Genomic DNA, 19,511 nt, shown 5'->3' on the forward strand with positions numbered 1-19,511 from the left:
GATTCCCTCCGAGAATATATCGGAATAGAATGTCTTAATTTACAAACAGACCAAAGAGATAAAAATCAATTGAACAGCTCAGCAGACATACATCTACCAAGTAGGACAGTACACAAACACACACACACACACACACACACACACACGCCTAGTTTATAATCTGTAACTGCTACAGAGCGATGAGAGTCTACACCACGCACCGTGCACGCCAATGGACATTCGGAACCACAACCTGCACATTTATAGCAAATTGGATGATGATGTCACAAAGCGTCTTACCCTAAAACTCCTCTCGTTCCATTACCAGACGGAAGGTTGTCGGTTTTTCTCTCTTTTCTGCTCAGTATGTGGGCCGATTTCGATGAAACTTGAACCACGACATGTCTGTGACGTGCCCGGTTCTAACGACACGTCAACTGTGACTGTAACACTAGCGGTCACCCCGTTACGGACACTTTAAACCCGAATTTCAGAGAAATTCAGAGAATAATACAAATCTGAACAATTTCAATGGGGATCCATCCCTATGGGAACAATAAACATAGCTGCAGGCAGCAAAACAAAGGGTCCAGGTTAGTCGTGCAAGGTACGAGTTACACTTTTCAGAGCGATCCCAAATTTCCGAGTTCCCAATAGCACACGATCCCAGAGTACTTCACAAACTACTGCTTGAAATACGGACCCGTGTGGATTAAATGTGTACCACAGCACGCCGCGCAGGGCAACGCCACTTGGTTGGGTCGCACTGAGCAATAAATGTCACAAAAAAAAGTAAAAATAAATAAATAAACGTGGCAATAGATACGTATAAAAAAAATTAATTAATATTTCAAACGCATACAAAATATATTGTTTATGCGCACGTGCACGTATACAATAGATACGTGTTCTTTGTATATATGTAATTTCTTATTGTTGCCATTAATTATATTTCAGGAAGTTTGCATACATTTATATCTCTGGAATGTCTGATGTTTAGTCCCCACTCCCTCGGGGCTGGATCCCTCATTTGTATTATTATTATTATTATTATTATTATTATTATTATTATTATTATTATTATTGTCAAACCGTCAGACGAAGGTTCGAGCTTGGACGTGGTGCACAGGCCGACGGCAATCGCGCGCTCTTACTTTGAAAGTCCCGCGCATAACGCCAACCGTATATGTCGTGTTCTTCTTTAGGGCGACGGGATTTCAGGGCGCCCCGGCACCGATCACGAGAATGTCGAGCGAAATCATCTTCCCGAACACGGGTCATGATCACCATGAAAAGCAATCCCAGTTGGGGGGGGGGTCCCGGGTTCGTTCGTGACCGAACGAAACGCCAAGCTCGGGGGAGCTTTTGCCCTGAAAATCCCAGGCGGAACGGAAGCGCGCTGCCCCGTTAGCGGCTAGGTGGCTCCCAAGTTGTCTTCGTGTCTTGTTCGGGCACTTTAGGTGGAGGGCTTTTGTTCGGGCATTTTAGGTGGAGGGCTTTTGTTCGGGCACTTTAGGTGGAGGGCTTTTGTTCAGTGAAATGCGAACTCATTTGTTGAACGGAATGCATTTTTTACTTTGCCCGACGGCGAACGAAATGGGCTGCACCCGACTCAGCTCCGCGTCGCTCTCCATCACTTGCGGACAGTGAACTTAGCACCGCGGTAGGTTGTGAAAGGCGCAGGAAAGAGCGATGCCTTGAAAAGATAACCTCTTTACCAAAACCTCAGCAAGATTCTTCACCAAAGCGTATAACTGGGGTGAGGTTGTGTAGACGGCATAGCTGCTTTCCTCGGTGGCGGATTTGACCTGCTGACCTGTGCTGCTACCTATTTTCGGAAATGTTAATATTCATAGTTTGAATTGTGTTTCCTTCAAGTATGTTTTCCTTGCACCGCATTCTCTTGTCTGGTTGTGAGAATAAATCACGTGATGCTATTAAAAAATGACTTTTAGTTGGATTTAAATGTATATTTAATACAACACAGTCAATCAATTCTATTATATAATCATAAAACCCAGAATCGCGATTGTGGCGCCTCCCCTTGCGCGAGCGCCTTGTGTCGATTACGCACATTTTGGGATTTTTTTTTTTTAGTATTTTCGAGCTTATTGTGCGTAATCACCGGGTGTCATGACATTTCACTGCATATATGTACAACCGTATGTGTATGTATGTGACAAATAATCTCTTGAACTTGAACTTGTTTCAGGTGCGCTGATGCCTGATGGCGTCTACGTGGAGGAGCCGTTCGGTGGCTCTGCCACAAGCCGAGATGTTCGCCTACTGGGTGCTTTCCTTTGGCTCTCATCTCTACTCTTTCTATGAACTGCACAGGTTCTCCAAAGGTGATACAAAAACGTGCAAACAACACAAAAAGATGATGAAAACGATTGTTTGCTGACAGTTAGATTTACACAGAGGGCACAGGACACATTTAAGTAATGTTGATTATTTGTGCCTCATATGAGGCTTGTATGAAATCATTTTCTGGAGAAGAACGGCACAATAGTAATAACCATTTGCCATGGTCAAGTAAATAGCGCTCATCAGCATAATTCTTGTTTGGCAGACCCCTTATAGTTATGAAAAAACATTGAAGACAATACTGCCTAAAATATATATGTTTTCATCCCCAGAACATGAAGCAGGATTGGAGAGAGAATACCAGCTGGAGAAAGGCCTCCTTGCAGGATTTAAAAGGGTGCGTCCCTGACCCTCCAGTCAACCCATTTCTCATTTTATTTAAAGATAATTGTGGCATTACATTTTTGGCTTTCAAGTTAATTTACTGACGCAGACACCGAACTGTGAGCATTAGCTTGCTACTCATCTCAAAATATTATTCGCTTTTAAAGTGGTAATCCATAGGATCCATGGTGAATTTGATAAACCAGCATAGCTAGTTGTGGTCATTAAAATGTTGTTGAGAAAAGAAAGTGACCCCGTCTTAGGGAGAAGACGAGGGGAAACCCTGGTGTTGAAAAGAAGGTTGCGGTTTCGAATGGAATCTTGGGACTTGTAGTGTTACACACCCAACACAGACGATCCTATGGTCTGTCACTCAAATAACAAGATAAAGATTGTATCCATGTAGTTGAAATGTCCGGTGAGGATTTTGTACTGTCCTACATATAGTCAAAGCCAAAATGCAGTACTTGTGTCATACCGTGTGAGAAGGCCGGCTTGTTATGTGGACATTTAAAACGCCGTCAAATTCAAGTCGTTCAAAGCCTTTTCTGTTCCACAGGGGACAACCTGACGTACTTGTCCAAGGCCCGTGCTGAAGTGAGTTGTCTTTGTCAGGACCCTGGAGACTTTGAATGGAGTTTTTGGAGGGAATGGGCCAAGAAGTCTTTGTTGTGGACTCTAATCGGCCACGGAGTGATATCCTGTTTGACTGGCGCATTCATACCCAAGGTAGGCGTTATTCTGATGATTTTTGTTTCTATAAGAACTCAAGAGGGGTGATTTTTGTTGAATTTGCTATATCAAAATACATTATTATTATTATTATTTGTTTTGCTCCCTTAAATATTTCAGACCTCATACTACAACATTTGAATCATGACGAGGCAAATCTTAACTTCTCATTAAGTCTTAATTTCCTCAGCATGTGATAAACACATAAATCCAATTATCACCCGTTCCTGATGACAATATTTATAGATATTTATTTATGTTCCGGTTTGAGTTGATTTAACACTCACCCCCCCCCCCCCCCACAGCTCCGAGTGCCAGCTCTGTTGATCTACAGCCTTCTAGCAGCCTGCAGTGTGTTGGGAGTGAAGGGTGTGAGTGTGCTGCTAGTACATCTGGGCCTTTCCTTTGCAGTGGCCCAGCTGCGTAGGCCGGCGCTGTGCTGGCTCTGCAGCCTGCTGCTGCTCTCAACCCTCCACATTCAGCCACTGCAGGAGCTCCAGGTAGGTCAGCACTGTCACATCTTCTGTATACATGTATTGCATCAATTGCAAGTAATTTGTTTTATGCTGTCAGTCTTAATGGGTTTATTTTGCGATGGTTGCATTTAATTGTGTTGTAAATTGTTTTCTGACCAACTGTTGGTAAGGGTAAAAATGATATTAAACACTAGATGGGGCAAGATACTAATACGATTCGCTGACGAACCAACATTCTTTATGCTACTCAGGAGGAGCCCTGCTCTTACTAAATAAAATAGTAATGTAAAAAACAAGCTTAACAATAACCCTGAATCCATCTCTAACCAATCAACGTCAAGAAAACCGCCTTTCATATTGACGTCAGCTAATGGAATGCACCCGTACCGGCTCAAATCTATTGAGAGCAGACCTCGTTGGGTGAACATGTTAAAAACTGCTTTTCTCTTCTTAACTTTTTTTTTTTTGTCGTCAAGAGCAGACGAAAAACCGAATCGGTCTGAACTCTCGTCTCCTGCAGAGAAGCTGGTACAAGACGGAGGAGGAGCACTATCTGCTGCTCTTTAGCATCGCCGTCTGTGGACTCCGCTTCCTCAGCTTCACCCTGGAGCACTGCTGGCGCCCCCTGGAACCTGGCCGGGTGGTGCAGCTCTACTGGTTACTGTCCTACTCTTTTTACCACCCCTTATTCTACAATGGTCCCATTATCAATTTTAAGCGCTACATTGAGCAGGTAAGTGATGCCACTCCTCAATTTGTTAAGATTTCATCTCTGGGACCCTAATCCGACAAGAGTTTTGGATTTGATGGATATGATTTAGTCCAAATTCTATACCAGTCTCTACGATAGTTACAGAGATATCAGTAACACATGATAAAAAACAGTCATTATTGTACATTCCCCATTGGTGCTAACAACATGTAAATTAAATAATGGTGTAGTTTAAATATTAAATAATTTTGCCGGGGACCTTAAAGGACGCCCCTAGATACCACGTTGAGAACCTGGTCTCGAATGCCCCCCATCCAGTTTTTGTTATTGAGCTAGAGGGTGATTACAAGTGTGCTGGCTTTCATTTGAACCAAGCACTAAACTAGCTGAATTATTTTTATTAAAAAGGTGAAAAAAGCTGCAGCTTGAAAGATAGCTTGTCACTGAACAACCGGCCGTTCCTGCTGCTCGTGTAGATGCGGAAGCTGGCCGAGGAGAGCTACAAGAAGAAAGCTGCTTTCAGCTACGCTGCGCTGCGAACAGGAAGGATCTTCCTGTGGTGGCTCATGGCAGAGTACATGATCCATGTAATGTACATGCACTCTATCCAGGCTAATGAGACCTATTTGGAAATCCTCCCTCCTTGGGCCCTGGGTGAGTTGCTGCACAGGCTATTTTAGAATTTCCGGAGGTAGAAATGAGTGTAACTGAGAAATTTGTCTTTCTCAGTTACACTATATTGCCGCTCTGCATCAGTTTTTAAAATTGAGATTTAGAGAGGTTTTTTTTTTTTTTAAGGGTTCCCTCTATTTTGAGTTTCTATCAGATATGTTAAATGTGAATTAGTGAGCATCCTGACATTTCAATTAATCAATTTGTCTTGTATGTTTGTGTAGAGAATTGTATTGCATTGTTCTTTTTAACCATTTAATGAGCATAATGTGTTTTGAATCACATTTCGTAACTCACACAATAAAGCTCGTTGACTGGCACAAACCAACAGTGACTTTGGCTGAAGTGGCTGTCTGATTGTTTAGGGAGATTACTTCTCTGATTACCAATGCCAGGACCCTGTTTCGTCAAAATTGGTATTTCTTTCAAAGGTGCACTATCGACGAAGAGAGCGTGTGCGTGCGGCACTGAACAGTATGGAGAGGTGTGAATATCAGCCAGTACTTTTGTTTCTTATCCCAGTTATTAATGGGCAAATAATGCCACCGATATTAACAATTATTATTAATTTAGAATCCGCTCATTTTGCTCAAAAGGCACCTTTATGGTACACATGTCCGTTCGTTGAACACCAAGGGCTGATTTTGCGATGAGCCCGTTGGGAGTTACCGGCCACAGGCGTGTGCGTATTTTTAAACAGTGCTTTCTCTCTCCGCCCCGCCACACAGGTGGTCTGGCCCTGGCTCTGGTCCAGTTCTTCTACGTGAAGTACTTGGTGCTGTTCGGCCTGCCGTCCATGCTGGTCACCCTGGACAACCTGGAGCCCCCCAAGCTTCCGCGCTGCGTCAGCATCATGTACAGTTTCACGGGGATGTGGAGGTGTGTGTTACTAAAAATCTACCCCGCTCCCCGTCGTTTATTTCACGCCTGTTATATCATAGGACGGACGCGGTGCCGCCGCGTATTTGTGTTGCCGCCCCCCTCCCCACACAGAAATGTTCTCCGGCGGCTCCAGTACGCTTGAACAAACAGGTGGAGTGCTTCAAGTGCTCAATTGGCTGCGACAATCAAACTCTCTCCGAACACAGTGTTTTATCTCATCTGCTATCATTACGTGCAATCAGAACAATTGGTCGCCATAACAGCATCGCAAACAGAAAGTTCACCCCTTCTTCACAAAAACAAACGAGCGAGATAAACATATAGAAGGCTTTGTTCATTGTGGCATCGCCTCCCTAAAAAAAACAATGAAACTGATTTAATTTGAGGCGACGGAGGGCTTTGTTTAAGATGTTATTTTGTTAACTCTAGAGAGGAGTTGACTTGTTTTATCGCCTTTACAAGCTGTACTTCATTCAAACCAGACTTTAAATGTGTTCCAGCGGTGCAGTAACAGCACGACCCAGCAGAGAAAAGCAGGAGTTCTCTGTGGAGACATCGAGAAGTAGATTCATATCCAGCATATGACACTTCAATGCCAGACTATTTTATCCTTTGTTTATCTGTACTTTGGAAATATATATATTTTATGAAGGGTGTGCAATATCTGTAAGCAAACATTGTTTCATACTTTTTCTTTATTTGCTGTCACCATTTCTGTCGGTGACGTTCTCCAGACAACAAATTCATCAAGTCATTCAGCAACCTATACTAAGTTTATACTGGCAAATGATATACTTAATATACTGTCATTTTAAAGGGCTCCTATTATGCTTTTCCTTATTTCTTGTCATATATACAGTATATAATGTTATAATGTCAGATGTTCACATCAGATCTGGCCAAAGTGTCGAATTATGAGTTAAACGAATGACAAAGTAATTCCTGTGCGCACAACGCTCAGGCTTCCAGCCGCTCCTCTGCTCCATCCGTTTATTTTATTTTTTTCGGCGTTTACATGAAAAAAGTGAGAGTCCCGGTGCGTCGCCGTGCAGTGTCCGCGTCTCCCGTGAGCCTGGAGCACTGCAAACCAAAGTCGGAACAAACTTTCAAATGAGGCCTCGTGGATCTAATACGAGTGACGGTTCAGCAACTGGATTGCTTATTTCTCGCCTCAAATTTGTTCAGAAACGGATTTTAGTCTACTGATGAGGTGAGTTAATAAAACGGAGCCCGGGGTAAAAGCTCAAATGCCATTGGCACACAGAACTTTTTGGCTTTTTTGGCGAACCCATTGGCTCCGAACTAAGGGCTCGGCTACTCATTCACAATTAAAGCTGCAGACACAGAAACAGCCCATTTTGGAACAGGATGGTTTAGAGGCCTGTTAGAATGACTCAAATGCATAACCTGAGTGGTATTTTCAGCAGAAAAACTTCAGAAACATGTTTTTGGTCACCTCAGAGACTGATTATATAACATGTGTAAAACGGATCGTAATAGGTCCCCTTTAAGCTTTCTTTTGCCAGAGCCCAAGCCTTTTTAAATATGTGTTTTTGTGATTGTGCGTGGGAGTGGGGGGGGACAGACCAGTGTAGAATATCTTAAAGCCCGACCGTGACATTTCCCTGACTTCTCTCTTTCCTTTCGCTGTAATTATAATCAGCAACGATGAAACTAATTACTCATTTCTGCTGAAGGTTTCAGAATCCCATCTAGAATGGCGTACATTTCCCTCCAGGTTCTGCCTGCTGAGCTGGCCACTACTGATGGCATTGATAGAATGCATGAAGCTGTCCAATGACTTTATTGATAACCAGCCTCACTTAACAAGCACGGTTTAAAAAAAACAAAAAACAACAACAACCAGATCTTAATTTTTCTTTTCTTTTTAAATTTTTTTCCTTCTTTCTTTTTTTGCAGTTCACCTGTCCCCGGGTATTTCTCCGCTAAAGTCAAGTATTGGTATCGGAGACCATCTCCAGTACAAAGATTCAGTCCTGAATCCCCCCCCCCGTGGATCAATAAAGTATAAACCCAGAAGAGCCATTTTCAGAAATCAGTATCTACCATTAATGGCTTTAGAATTCAGAATCCAAATTTAGGACCTGGTTTGGAAACTAATATCCGTGGCTGTGTTCATATGGTCTCTCAAATGATGAGGCTTTTGTCTTTTCTGAGAGTGTTCAGGTGTTTCCCAGGGAAGTCTATATCAGTATGTAAATTTCTCGCTCAACAGTAATGTCTTTTTTTCCCCCCTTTTTGTAGGCATTTTGATGAGGGTCTGTATCGATGGCTCATCAGGTAAGAGGCACTTCATCAAACTCTGCATTTTAGCCTAATTCAGATTTGAATGCCATTTAAAATAAATAATAATAATAATTTAAAAATAAATAAAATAAAATGTAAATTTAATATTAGTGCTAAACACTGCGGTCACAACTGGACATTCTTTTTATTCTTTTATGCGGAACAAATTACATTTTTAAGCGTAACGCAGAGACGTTGTCAAGTGGCCTCATTGCCGCTTTTGTCTGAAATTCGCGAGTGCGTCTGTCGAATTGAATTACCCCTCGAAAAAAGGTGTTGCACCTGTGTGCCAATATGTGTATTTGAAGAAACAAAGGTGGTGCATTTGCATGGAGGCTTTTTCATGAATATGAGGTTGTATATTGTATATATTCGTTCTATATTGTATCTGTTTTTTCTTTTCTTCAGCCCCTGGAGAAATGTCACCTTGTTAAATATGCGCATATGTAACATGGACATTATGCATTTCCTCACTTGTACTCTAAATAACACACATTATTCGTTGGTCTGAATTTAATGATGCACACTTGGCTGACTGTTGTCCAGCGGGAGTTTGTGCTTTGCTTGTAAAATGCCGGTTGACACACCTCTGTGACGTTGCCGATCCACGGTTGTCAGGGAATGCTACGCCTTCCCATGTGAGTTCTACTTTTTATCGAGTAGTGTTTAATAATAAGTGTTTACGCTGAATAAGTGCAGTATTTTTTTGCCGTTTACTTTAACCATACAATTGTTGCGCCCACAGCAGTTAATGCGCGTTGCAGCGAGCTTGTTTAAAGATGAACTGAATCTTTGTGGCAAGTGCAGGTTTCCATTTCACACCGTGTCCATTAGGATTGTGTTCCGTCCCTCAGTAGCCTCCGTCGCAATTATCTAAATTATGCCTGGGATTCGGTGCCCCCGCAATTCTTCTGCTATTAGTGCTGTTAAAAAAGGTTTTAATGCAGTTCTGAAAATCTGTTGTAATTGTCTTAAAGGCCCCTTCGGATGAGTGCGTAGGTGTTTAAGTGATACACTCCACATGACTCACTCCCCGTGCGCCGCGTCCCGGGCGGCGACTGTAAGTGGCTCATTCTCCATCGTTCCATTACGGTTCCCTCGCCCGTGTGCCACGGTGCCGCGGCGTCTCCCTCACCCACACGAGCGCCACGGGCTGACAAAGAACCTCTTAGTGTGTCATCTATTCCAAAAGAGGGGTTCTCGAGGACGCTCATTGGGTTGAGTTGTTGCTGCCTGAGCGTTCGATTCCGCATCCTGGGAATTATTTGGCCGTAAATGAGTGTGTGTGTGGGGGGGGGGGGCAGGATAGCGTCTTGGTTTTGCGTCAGACGTTTACAGTGCATATCGCGGCCAGTCAACAGCCATCGTCGACCACGATCGCGGCATTGCCAATGCTGGGTCTGAGGTGTGTGCCATTTTATGTGCCACCTGGATAATTGGATCTTTCAATACAATATCGGTCAAAGGAATGTGTCACACATGGAAAGTGGCATTTTGGACATTTGGTATTTAATGTGTGTGATCAGTAGTCCCACGCTGTGGCCGCTACTTTACCTCAGCGTTTGTTATATAAATATGGCCAGGTGGGCTGCCGGGTTGCAGGCTCAGAAAACGCTGGCTCATCTTTCAGGAACATTGATTAGCCACAGGGTGCCTGCGATAATTAGTTCCCAGCTGAGCGGCGCTGGACTGAAAGTGATGTTTGCTTGTAAGTATTGTGAAGTGATCTAGTATGATCAGGCTGTCTGTGCCCCAGGGACAGACACATCGCAATACCACATCTCAACATGATATCCACCCTTTGTTTTGAGCCTCGCAGTGGCACGGTCTTAATCTGGCATATATCTTTCTGCTTAGCGTATATCAGTTCATTTATGCTTTTGATCGTCGGTGTGTAAGCAGAGGTTAAACGTTTCTAGTTCACTCTTTTTTTTTTTTTTATACATGTGTTAATACCGCATAGATAATGAACAGCCAATCACAGAAACCGCTCGTGAGCTATTCAGAATGAGAAACTAATGAATCGATGAGTATATCATGATCAATTTGGTGGCAGGTGCTCATTGGTACTTTATAATTCGATTTTTTTAAACCTTTTGTCTTCTGCATCACACACTAGCTGCTGTTACACTATTTAATGCTCATGATCTGCCCTGTCACGATGTCACTGCCCTTAATGTTATTGAGCAAGCAAGACGTTTTCTAAAGAAACCGACACATAGTATATTAGATTATGCGTGCATCAGCTGTCCATTTTGGGACATAAAATGAACACACAAAATCTATGAGATTACTTTTTTTTTTACTTTGTATAACTTTATGGGTTTGGTTGTTAGGTTTTCCTTAAAAAGTCATTGATTACTCAGTCACATGATAACGGTATAATGTTTTAACCTGTATGGTCGTGGTCTTAAAGTAACAATTTTGTATATTTTTTTAGAAAGTTTTATATCTTTTTATAAAGTTTATATGTTTATTATTATAGAAATTATGTGCAGGTATTATATTTTTAGTTCTTATAATGAAATGATACATTATAGTCAGTGTGTACATTCTGTGCAGTCGTCACTTGCTGCATTTGCCATACTGGGCGCTGTAGATTCCTATCCATGTTTTCCAGATACATCTACGTCCCACTGGGAGGTTCCCATCACGGTCCTGTTTACAAAGCTCTGTCCACTGGGCTGGCGTTTGGGTTTGTTTGTCTCTGGCACGGCGGCCATGACTACTTGCAGTACTGGGCACTGATGAACTGGGTGGGGGTACTGGTGGAGAGCGGACTGAGGAAGCTCTTTGCCTCATCCTTCATCAGCTCCATCGTCGTGAGTAAAAGTCGCCGGAGTTCACTTTATTGAATTCAAATAATCTGGATTATAAAATAGAACGGCCTTAATTCTGACGTTGGTTAAGTGATGGAGTATGCATGCAGAAATGTGTAAAAAAAAAAATATATATATATATATATATAAATTGTGTTTTCACTAAAACTCTTGACATTCCCCAGGAGCCCAATCTCTCCCCGCCCATGAAAAGGCGAGGCGTCGCCTTACTTTCTGCCTTCTCCACCGCCATGCTCATCCTCTCCAATCTGGTGTTTCTTGGCGGGATCCACGTCGGCCGAATCTTCTGGAAGCGTGTCTTTGTTCAAGGTGCGCCTACTTTTAATAACTTCAGAGCATTTTAACAACTTTGAAACCATTTTGACGACCTTTATATTAATACAAAGGTGTTAAAAAAATATTTTTAAAAACTCTTCTTTAGAGATGCTCGAAGGTGTATTTCTCGAATTTCACCCGAGCTAGGCTGGTAGTTTCACCCTGCAGCCATGCATTTAGCTACCATAGTTAGCATGCAGCCCGTTGGTATCTCGGTCTTGGACGCACAGGGATGAAGGGATACTGACCTCGTCAAATCTGGAATCTCTTATTGTTTAAGTTAGCGTTGATTGTGGGGGTTCAAGTCGGGTTGAGAATGAAAGTGAAATATTCTTCAGCTGCTCCATAACATCCATAAGACCTACACCTGTTGAATCATTCCCTCACTTAAGCTAGTTCGAGTTATGTCTGTCCTTTTTATTTATTTTATTTTTTTTTACAGTTATTGATATTTGAAAGTGTATAGTCATGAACAGAGGTGGAATGTCCAGGTTCAGAGAATAAAAGTCCTTCCTGGTATTTTGAGTAGGGCTGAACGATTGGAAAATAATGTAATTGCGATTTTTATTTACTTATTTTTATTTTTCTTAGACTAATATTGCGATCTAGAACGCATTTTTTTTTTAAAGCTCCTTATCCTCTGTATTAATCACTAAACACAAGCGACAAATCATTCTATAGTATGACCAACACAACATTGGATACAGCCAACATATAAACTGCTTTTTCCTGTAGGCCAGGCACATCTGTTATGAAGAAATCTGATGAATTGATGCTTGAATTGATATGAATAAGATATATTTACTTAACTATTGAATTGCAAAAAGAAAACCCTTTAATCACAGAACAATGTTAACCAATTCATTTAACTTCAAGCCTTCTAATTGGTCAAATCTGAACATTAACATTTAAAAAAAAAAAAAAAAAGTGTTTGCAGGGTTTCTTCAGAAACATTATTTTTTAATAAAAATGTTGCACGCATACATCCACACACATCCTCTTTGTGTGCACAAGTGAATAAGCTTTGTCTGTGCACCAGTCCGTGTACTCTATTCTACATTTTTTTTTTGTCCCTGCAGGTGCAGGGACAGCTCTATGCTCATTAAATTAAAAAAAAGGGTTCAAAACAAAACGCAGTGTTCTGGAAGAGGCTCCGTCCGGACTCTACAGGTGTTCCGGGCTCTGCCAGCCGCGGCGCCCTGCACAGCGCACGGCGGCCCGGGACGGAGAAATGGCCCTAACCGGGGGCGCCGCAATGGTTCGGCTAAAATTAGGCGGCGTTTTTTTTTCTTTTCAATTTTTTTGGGCCGCTTTCTAAAATCTCACGACAAAGGATAAAGAGCGGAGGAGCATTTAAAAAAAAAGGACACAGCCTTAGGACACAGCCTAAAACGAGGTCAAATGTAACTTTTTAAAATTGTAATAGATATTCTGATATATTCAAACCTATGTGTTCTTTCAAAAGGAATATTCAAATGTGATTTTTGGCCAATGCTGACAGACCTATTGGTTAGATGGTGTAACATAAAAAAAAAAATCAATCGCAGCCTTCATTCTATCACATTGCGATGTCAGTTTGAATTTGAATCATCGTTCAGCCCCAATTTCGAGTCACCCATCTGGATTTGCAAGAAGAAAGGTTCAACTAATGAGTGAAATCAACTGCCTCAGTGAATAGATGGTGCAGAAACATGACAGGGCTTTTATCTTCTGAACCCAACTGAGGTTTCTGTAAGATATAACTGATGGCAGAGGCACCAACCTCATGTCATAAATAAAACATAAAAGAGTCGATGGTTTTGTTTCTAAAGTATCTTCAAAGTAATTTTATTCAAAATGTCCATTTTATTCAAATTCATTCTCAACCAATTTTCAACGCTGTTGATTTCATTGTCCACTAAAAAAAGTAATTTGTGCACAAAATAGCTTGCAATAACCTCAGGTCCCATGTTATTTGATTCACTTTTCCACATGCTTATGTTGGCTGAAGGCTCTTGTCTTATATGTTATTTTGAGTTCCTTTCTGAATTAAATAATGAGGCGAAACTAGCTAATTTGGAGATTTGACCCCAGGTCTGAGGTAGATTCTGGATTGTAGCCAATAATACTATCATTTGCATCTACGCCTCCGGATGCACTTTTACTTTGAGTGACACCTTGCTCAATTGGAAACCAGGCATGAGAAGGGAGGGGTGGGGAATAAATGTGCAACACCCATATTGCAAGAGAAATTAAAAAGCAATGAGGCAACTTGAGGCAATAACCGAATAGAAACACACTTCCAAAAACGAAGAAAAAAAAAAAAAAAAAAAAAAAAGAGCTATTGCAAGAACTACATATATTCGTGTAATCAGATCAAATTCAAACAATGTCGGATGAAGGAGACGGACGGCGGGCATCAAAGCATTCCACCGCTCAACCTCCAAAAAAAACATGCTGAAATTGTCAAGACGAACTTGTAGAGATTGTAATAAGTGCATCACTGCAGATGAGGACGACTGAGGGACTTCAAACATGACACCAACCAATGACACACAAAGTGCTCAACGCACTGAACTCAGTCAAGCTGCCGTTTGCCATCAGGGTGACTTTCACAAGTGCATTTTGGTTTCGAATGGGTAGCAACACTCCATCGTTGAAAGATTATTTTCAAAAGTAACTAATGATTTAAAATATCTTTCAATAAATTATGAGTATGTTCACAGAACATTAATTGCAGTTGGACCGACAGTATTAAAGCAGCCAATACCCAATGCAAATTGTAGTGAGACGGATCTTTTTCGGATGAGTTCATTCTCAACTTCATTTGTAGGGAGTCAATGCAGACCAAATATCCTCCAGGTGGACTTTCAAAACAATTTCAGTTCAACATTTGAAATGCTATGGGCTTACAATTCACAGCGTATTGATTTCAAACAAAGTGCCGGCACCCAAACAGGCCGCTAAATATTTCTCTCCCCACCGGATGCCCCGCGCTGCAAGTCGTGGAACCGTCTGACTTATAGCGAGCGGTAAAACGGGCAATCGACTGACAAAAGCACATGAAATTTTTCTCTCTCCTCCCAGTGTGGGTATTTTGGCGCTCTAAATCACAACGCGAAGGGGATCCGCCGCTGTCCTCCCCCTCCTCCTCCCGCCGGCGCTGCTCCTCGCTCCCTCGTCGTAAAGCACCCGGGGAGAGCGGTGATCTCATCAACACGAGATCGATGCTTTAAAGTCTGCCCGCTCGTTTGCGTCCCGAGCTGGGGGTAGACCGCCTGTGTGCACGTCTGCGGCACACGGGAGCGTTCGCATCTCCTCCGCCACACAGGTCACACTCGCAGCGGAGGCCGTCGGGCGAAATCGGAGGCGAGTTCTGTGGCCGGTGGCCCTCTCGCCTCATTTGCGCTGGAAGCGTGCCCGTTGTTAATCAGGAGACAAAAGCAACGGTGAGTCATTAGAGGTGTCCGATTGGACCCGGGGAATATGTTGATGGGACTGTCCTTCACCGCGCTGACAAAACTGTTGTTTTAAATACATAAAGCGCAATATCGTTTAACGAGTATTGATTGAAGATGAGAAGACTTTATTAATCACTCGGAAGTATATCTAGTACATCCATACCTATCACATTGTTATTTTGTTGTTAATACTTTACAGCAACTAGCAGCCAACACTAATGGGAGCTTCAGTTGTCCATTTATCACTGATGGCGTTGTGCAAATATCCATATAGTAAATCAAAGATTTTGCCTCCATTGCCTTAACATCCACGACTCATTCATTAATCAATTTGATTAAAACGTATTGCCGTCCAGGGTGGTTTAATTTCCGTCAAATGTGTGTTCTGGTGTAAAGAGGACCTATTACGCTCCTTTTCACCCAGTTAATATACGTTCTCGAGGTCCCCAAAACATGTTTTTTAAAGTTGTTGTTTTTTTTTCTTCTTAAAATACCACTTAGATCATGCTTTCGAGCCATTCTAACACGCGTCCAATCCACCCTGTCTGAAAAGGGGCTGTTTCAGTGGGTGAAGCCCCCCCCCCCCCCCCCCCGACTCAAGTTCCCTGGTTTTGTGAGCCAATGGCGTTTGAGCACAAGTTCCAGAGTCTGTGAGCCAATGGCGTTTGAGCACGGCTTCCGGGTTTCGTTGGATTTACACCGTAACTTTCACTGATTCCACCTCTCATCGGCCCTCCAAAATCTGTTTCCGAACAAATTTGAGGCGAGAAATAAGCGATGCAGTCGGAAAATATTTTTGGATAAAAATGTGTTTGGAGAAACGCGGATCGGATCGCGCGCTGCAGGCCTTTAGTGCAGTCAACCTACCGTGGACACACGCAGAAACACACAGCTGAAAACATTTTTAAACACTTACATTTCCCACGTCTGCAGTTTTGTCACAGACAGTTGGTATTGATTCCGCTTTCTTTTAAAAGATTTGTGATGGTCTCTGCAACCAACAGAGCCGACGGCAACCACGATTAGCTCTTAGCTTTGATGCTAGTGGGTCCGGTCGTGGTCCAGGTGTGACCGGACCCACCAGCCCACAGACACCTCACAAAGAACTGGCTGGGTTGTCTGCTTTCAGTTATTGTATGTTTGTACTCTAGGCCCCATCAGAGACTGAAATGCATGTGCACAAGCACTGAAAAAGTGAGTTTAACTTGGGCTTTCTTTCGTTGGAAGTGTTGTGCCAACAGCGCTCTCGTCATTTTACCAGATTTTTTTTGGAATGGCGACAGTGACTTTACAAAGTAAATGTCTTGTTTACAATTACGTTCGTAATAGCATGTACTGTATACATGCCGGGTTGCGAGATATCAGCAAGATCTTGGATCTTTGTGTAACTACTGACTGTAGTGTCAGTGAGTGAAAGGATAACTGCGTCCCACGCCGAGGGTGGAAATCAATACTCCTCGCATGGCAAAAACAAAACACGGGGGCGTCTTTGCATCTTCCCAGAGATTTTGACTTATCGTTAATGTATAGCCTAGGATTTAAAGGTTAAAATGGTCTGAAAATTGTAAAAAAAAAAATCTTATATACTACATTTGATTGTTTTTTTTTTTTTTTTTTTTTTTTTAATTGCTTGGATGAAGTACAATTACATTTCAGTTTCAAGGATTAAAATATAAACACAATGTCCCAAATTGTGCAACCTTAAAGCTGTGAAACTCTTGTTATACACGGCCAGATTGTTTCATCGGCAGAGTCTACTGTTTTAGCGCGGCGGACAGGAACCTTCTTGTAGAGCAGCTTTGCATAAACCAGCTCGTGTGCATGCGAATTAGACCCCGAAACAACCGGAGAAGAATAGATCATTGAAATGCAACGCGGCTGCAGGTGCAGGTTAGTGAGCAAAGCTGGAGACAAGCCAGCCGGAATCACAGAGGGGCGGAGCTGTTCCTCTCCTCCAGCCCCACCATAATAAAAGGAAATACCGCGTTTCCTTTTCTTTCCCCGTTTTAAAGGTGTTTTATTCAGCAAGGAAAGAGTTTGAAACTAGAATAAGATAGTTCACCCCAATGTATGAAAGTAAGAATGATGAATCGGAATTGATAAACAAGTGAGATTTCGATTTAGGAAAGTAATACTTACACTTTGAATTTTTTTTTGTTTTGTTTTATTTAATTTATTTTAATTTTTTTTAATTCCAGGTTGGTGTACCATAGCTCCACCCACGTTGGCTTTCCTGTACTGCTTTGCTCAGGTTGGGCTGGAGTGGATTCCGAACCCTCCATGAGTCACCTTGCAGTAACACCACAATGAGGACCCCCCCCCGACTGTCCCCAGTCCCAGGACTTAACTTCGCCGGCGCACCAGGGACTGTGCGGCGCTTTTGGTTTCCTCGCCAGCATCTCCGCTGTCCTTAAAACGCAGCCAAACCTGGCCGGACTCAAGCGCGGCCAGACGCACAGCCTTTCACAGTCTCACTCCAAGTCTGTTCAAAGCCGCAACACGAAGGGCTCCACAGCTATTCCTGCCCAAAACGATTTACGTAACTTGGCGAGCTTACTGATTTTCACACTAAAGCAAATGAACAAATCGGAGCACATTTTACAGTAAGTACTTATTTTGGTACGATGCACTTTTGCTGTCGTTATGTCAGCCTATTTTTTCATCCCTAAATTCAGCTGCACTGAATCAATGTCAAACTGAATAAGTGTACACGCCGCTGAATGCACAGTGAACCTGAGCGCGCGCGCGCGCACACACACACACACACACACACGGAGCGGTATATATTTATAGAATGTTACGATGGGACCGTCAGGATTGGATGTGTTGCTGTAAAACTAAGTGTATGAATCATTTAATTCAAAAGACAAGCTGAGATTCTCCATTCAAGAGGGTTTCAGTCATTTTAAACACACCTTTTTTTTTTTGGGTGCTCGTGTGTGTTGTGTTATGGAAACATGAAAATGTCTGACTGCTCAACATGTATAAAAAAATATTCTATTGTGATTCATTCTTTATTGTTGATTACTTGTTTTGATCCACGCGGTGAGATGACATTAAAAGATTCACTCGATATGTGCTGGATATATTTGCTGCTGAAATGGCTTTTTTTTTTTTTATGCCACTGAAAATTGAGTTTTAATGGCCTTGCTAGTTAGAAACAACGTTATTTGATCCCAAATTAACTAAAAATTTCGACATGAAGCAACTCCAATCGAGGAAGTGTTTTCTGACAGCAGTGTCTCAGCTACAGCACAATACCGATCGGCTGTTTGTGAGAACAGCCCCTGAAAATAGTTCCGTCATGTCACAGAAAGCTGGAATCTCCTTCACTCCCAGTCAGCCATTAAAGCTAACTTGTGCAAAGGCAGATCTTTAAAGTTCAGAAATGAATCAAATCCAATGAACCCCACACCACCGCTCCTTTGTGCGCAATCTCCCGATTCCATCGATTGATCGCAGGTAAAGAGAAGGTACAGAAAGATGAAAAGTGATGCCTCGCACCTAGAGAACTGAGTAAGGACTATTATTCGGAGGAGCATGTTCCTTTGTGTAACACAATGGGGGTTTTTTTGTGCAGTCAATTCAGCTTTAATGTAAGCCGCCATGTAAGGGCTAAAAAGCAATGCCACAGGCAGAACATCTCTTGATAAGCCTTCAAGGTTTTTCATTAGTTGGTTTCTATTCTTATCTGGTGGATTATTGCATTTGCGGCATTAAGTAGGATCAGGGTGTCGGGTCAGAGAGGAATCCTCTTAAATGAGCACTGAAGTATGAGGTGTGTCCAACATAAGCAGATAAGCCCGCCACAATACACCTGGCTGACTGACACACTGTTAGTTGGATCACACTAGTGCTATGGAAACACACACACACTCTTCCTCGCACATTAACCGACTGAGGATGGAGTCACCGTGAACTTTTGAAAGGGGGAACGACCAGGAAACAATACATAGAAAATATTTATTGTTATCAATCGTATATCACAGTAACAAAGTATTCCATTGTGCTTGCAATAGTTACATTTCTGATCTGTGTGTGTATATAAGTATGTATACTGTATATAAATATGAGAGGCATGTGCATATTACATAGATGACAATACTCTACAGCCGATGCTTCCTCATACGAACAAAAACATTCCATTATAGCGGGTGACACAATACAATGTTCTCCTAATCGGCAGCTCCCAAGAGCTGAGACCACAAAAATAGTTCAAAGTCTTTTACTGCTCGTCCCTATTTCGATATTCATGCTTTCCGCTTTTAGGGAACTACAACTCGGCTATTCTAGTTTTCCTGCCGCAGGTCCGGGCAGGAATGGTGGGGAAATGTTCTCAAGGCACAGTTGCATGCTTCTCAACAGCAGGCAAAAGTAATGACTATTGACTGTAGAAATACCTCAAATTATGTAATAGTAATACAGTTATGGCGATGGTAGGTTGCAGTTGGTCACGTTGCATCAT

The 19,511-nt window shown here is 42.3% G+C and overlaps 1 protein-coding gene across 1 annotated transcript; it reads left to right on the forward strand.

Moving 5' to 3' along the window:
• The first annotated feature begins 1,473 nt into the window (after positions 1–1,473).
• On the forward strand, positions 1,474–18,086 carry hhat (hedgehog acyltransferase). Its single transcript, XM_080016313.1, has 12 exons — positions 1,474–1,642; positions 2,192–2,327; positions 2,619–2,683; positions 3,286–3,399; positions 3,708–3,902; positions 4,399–4,611; positions 5,067–5,244; positions 5,991–6,141; positions 8,410–8,445; positions 11,072–11,273; positions 11,456–11,600; positions 17,245–18,086. Exons 2-12 carry the CDS (start codon positions 2,207–2,209, stop codon positions 17,328–17,330), a joined length of 1,506 nt encoding a protein of 501 aa, XP_079872439.1. The 5' UTR covers positions 1,474–1,642; positions 2,192–2,206; the 3' UTR covers positions 17,331–18,086.
• Positions 18,087–19,511: the final 1,425 nt, after the last annotated feature.

This window comes from Zeus faber (assembly GCF_960531495.2).
Source record: "Zeus faber genome assembly, chromosome: 16".
Lineage (NCBI taxonomy): Eukaryota > Metazoa > Chordata > Actinopteri > Zeiformes > Zeidae > Zeus > Zeus faber.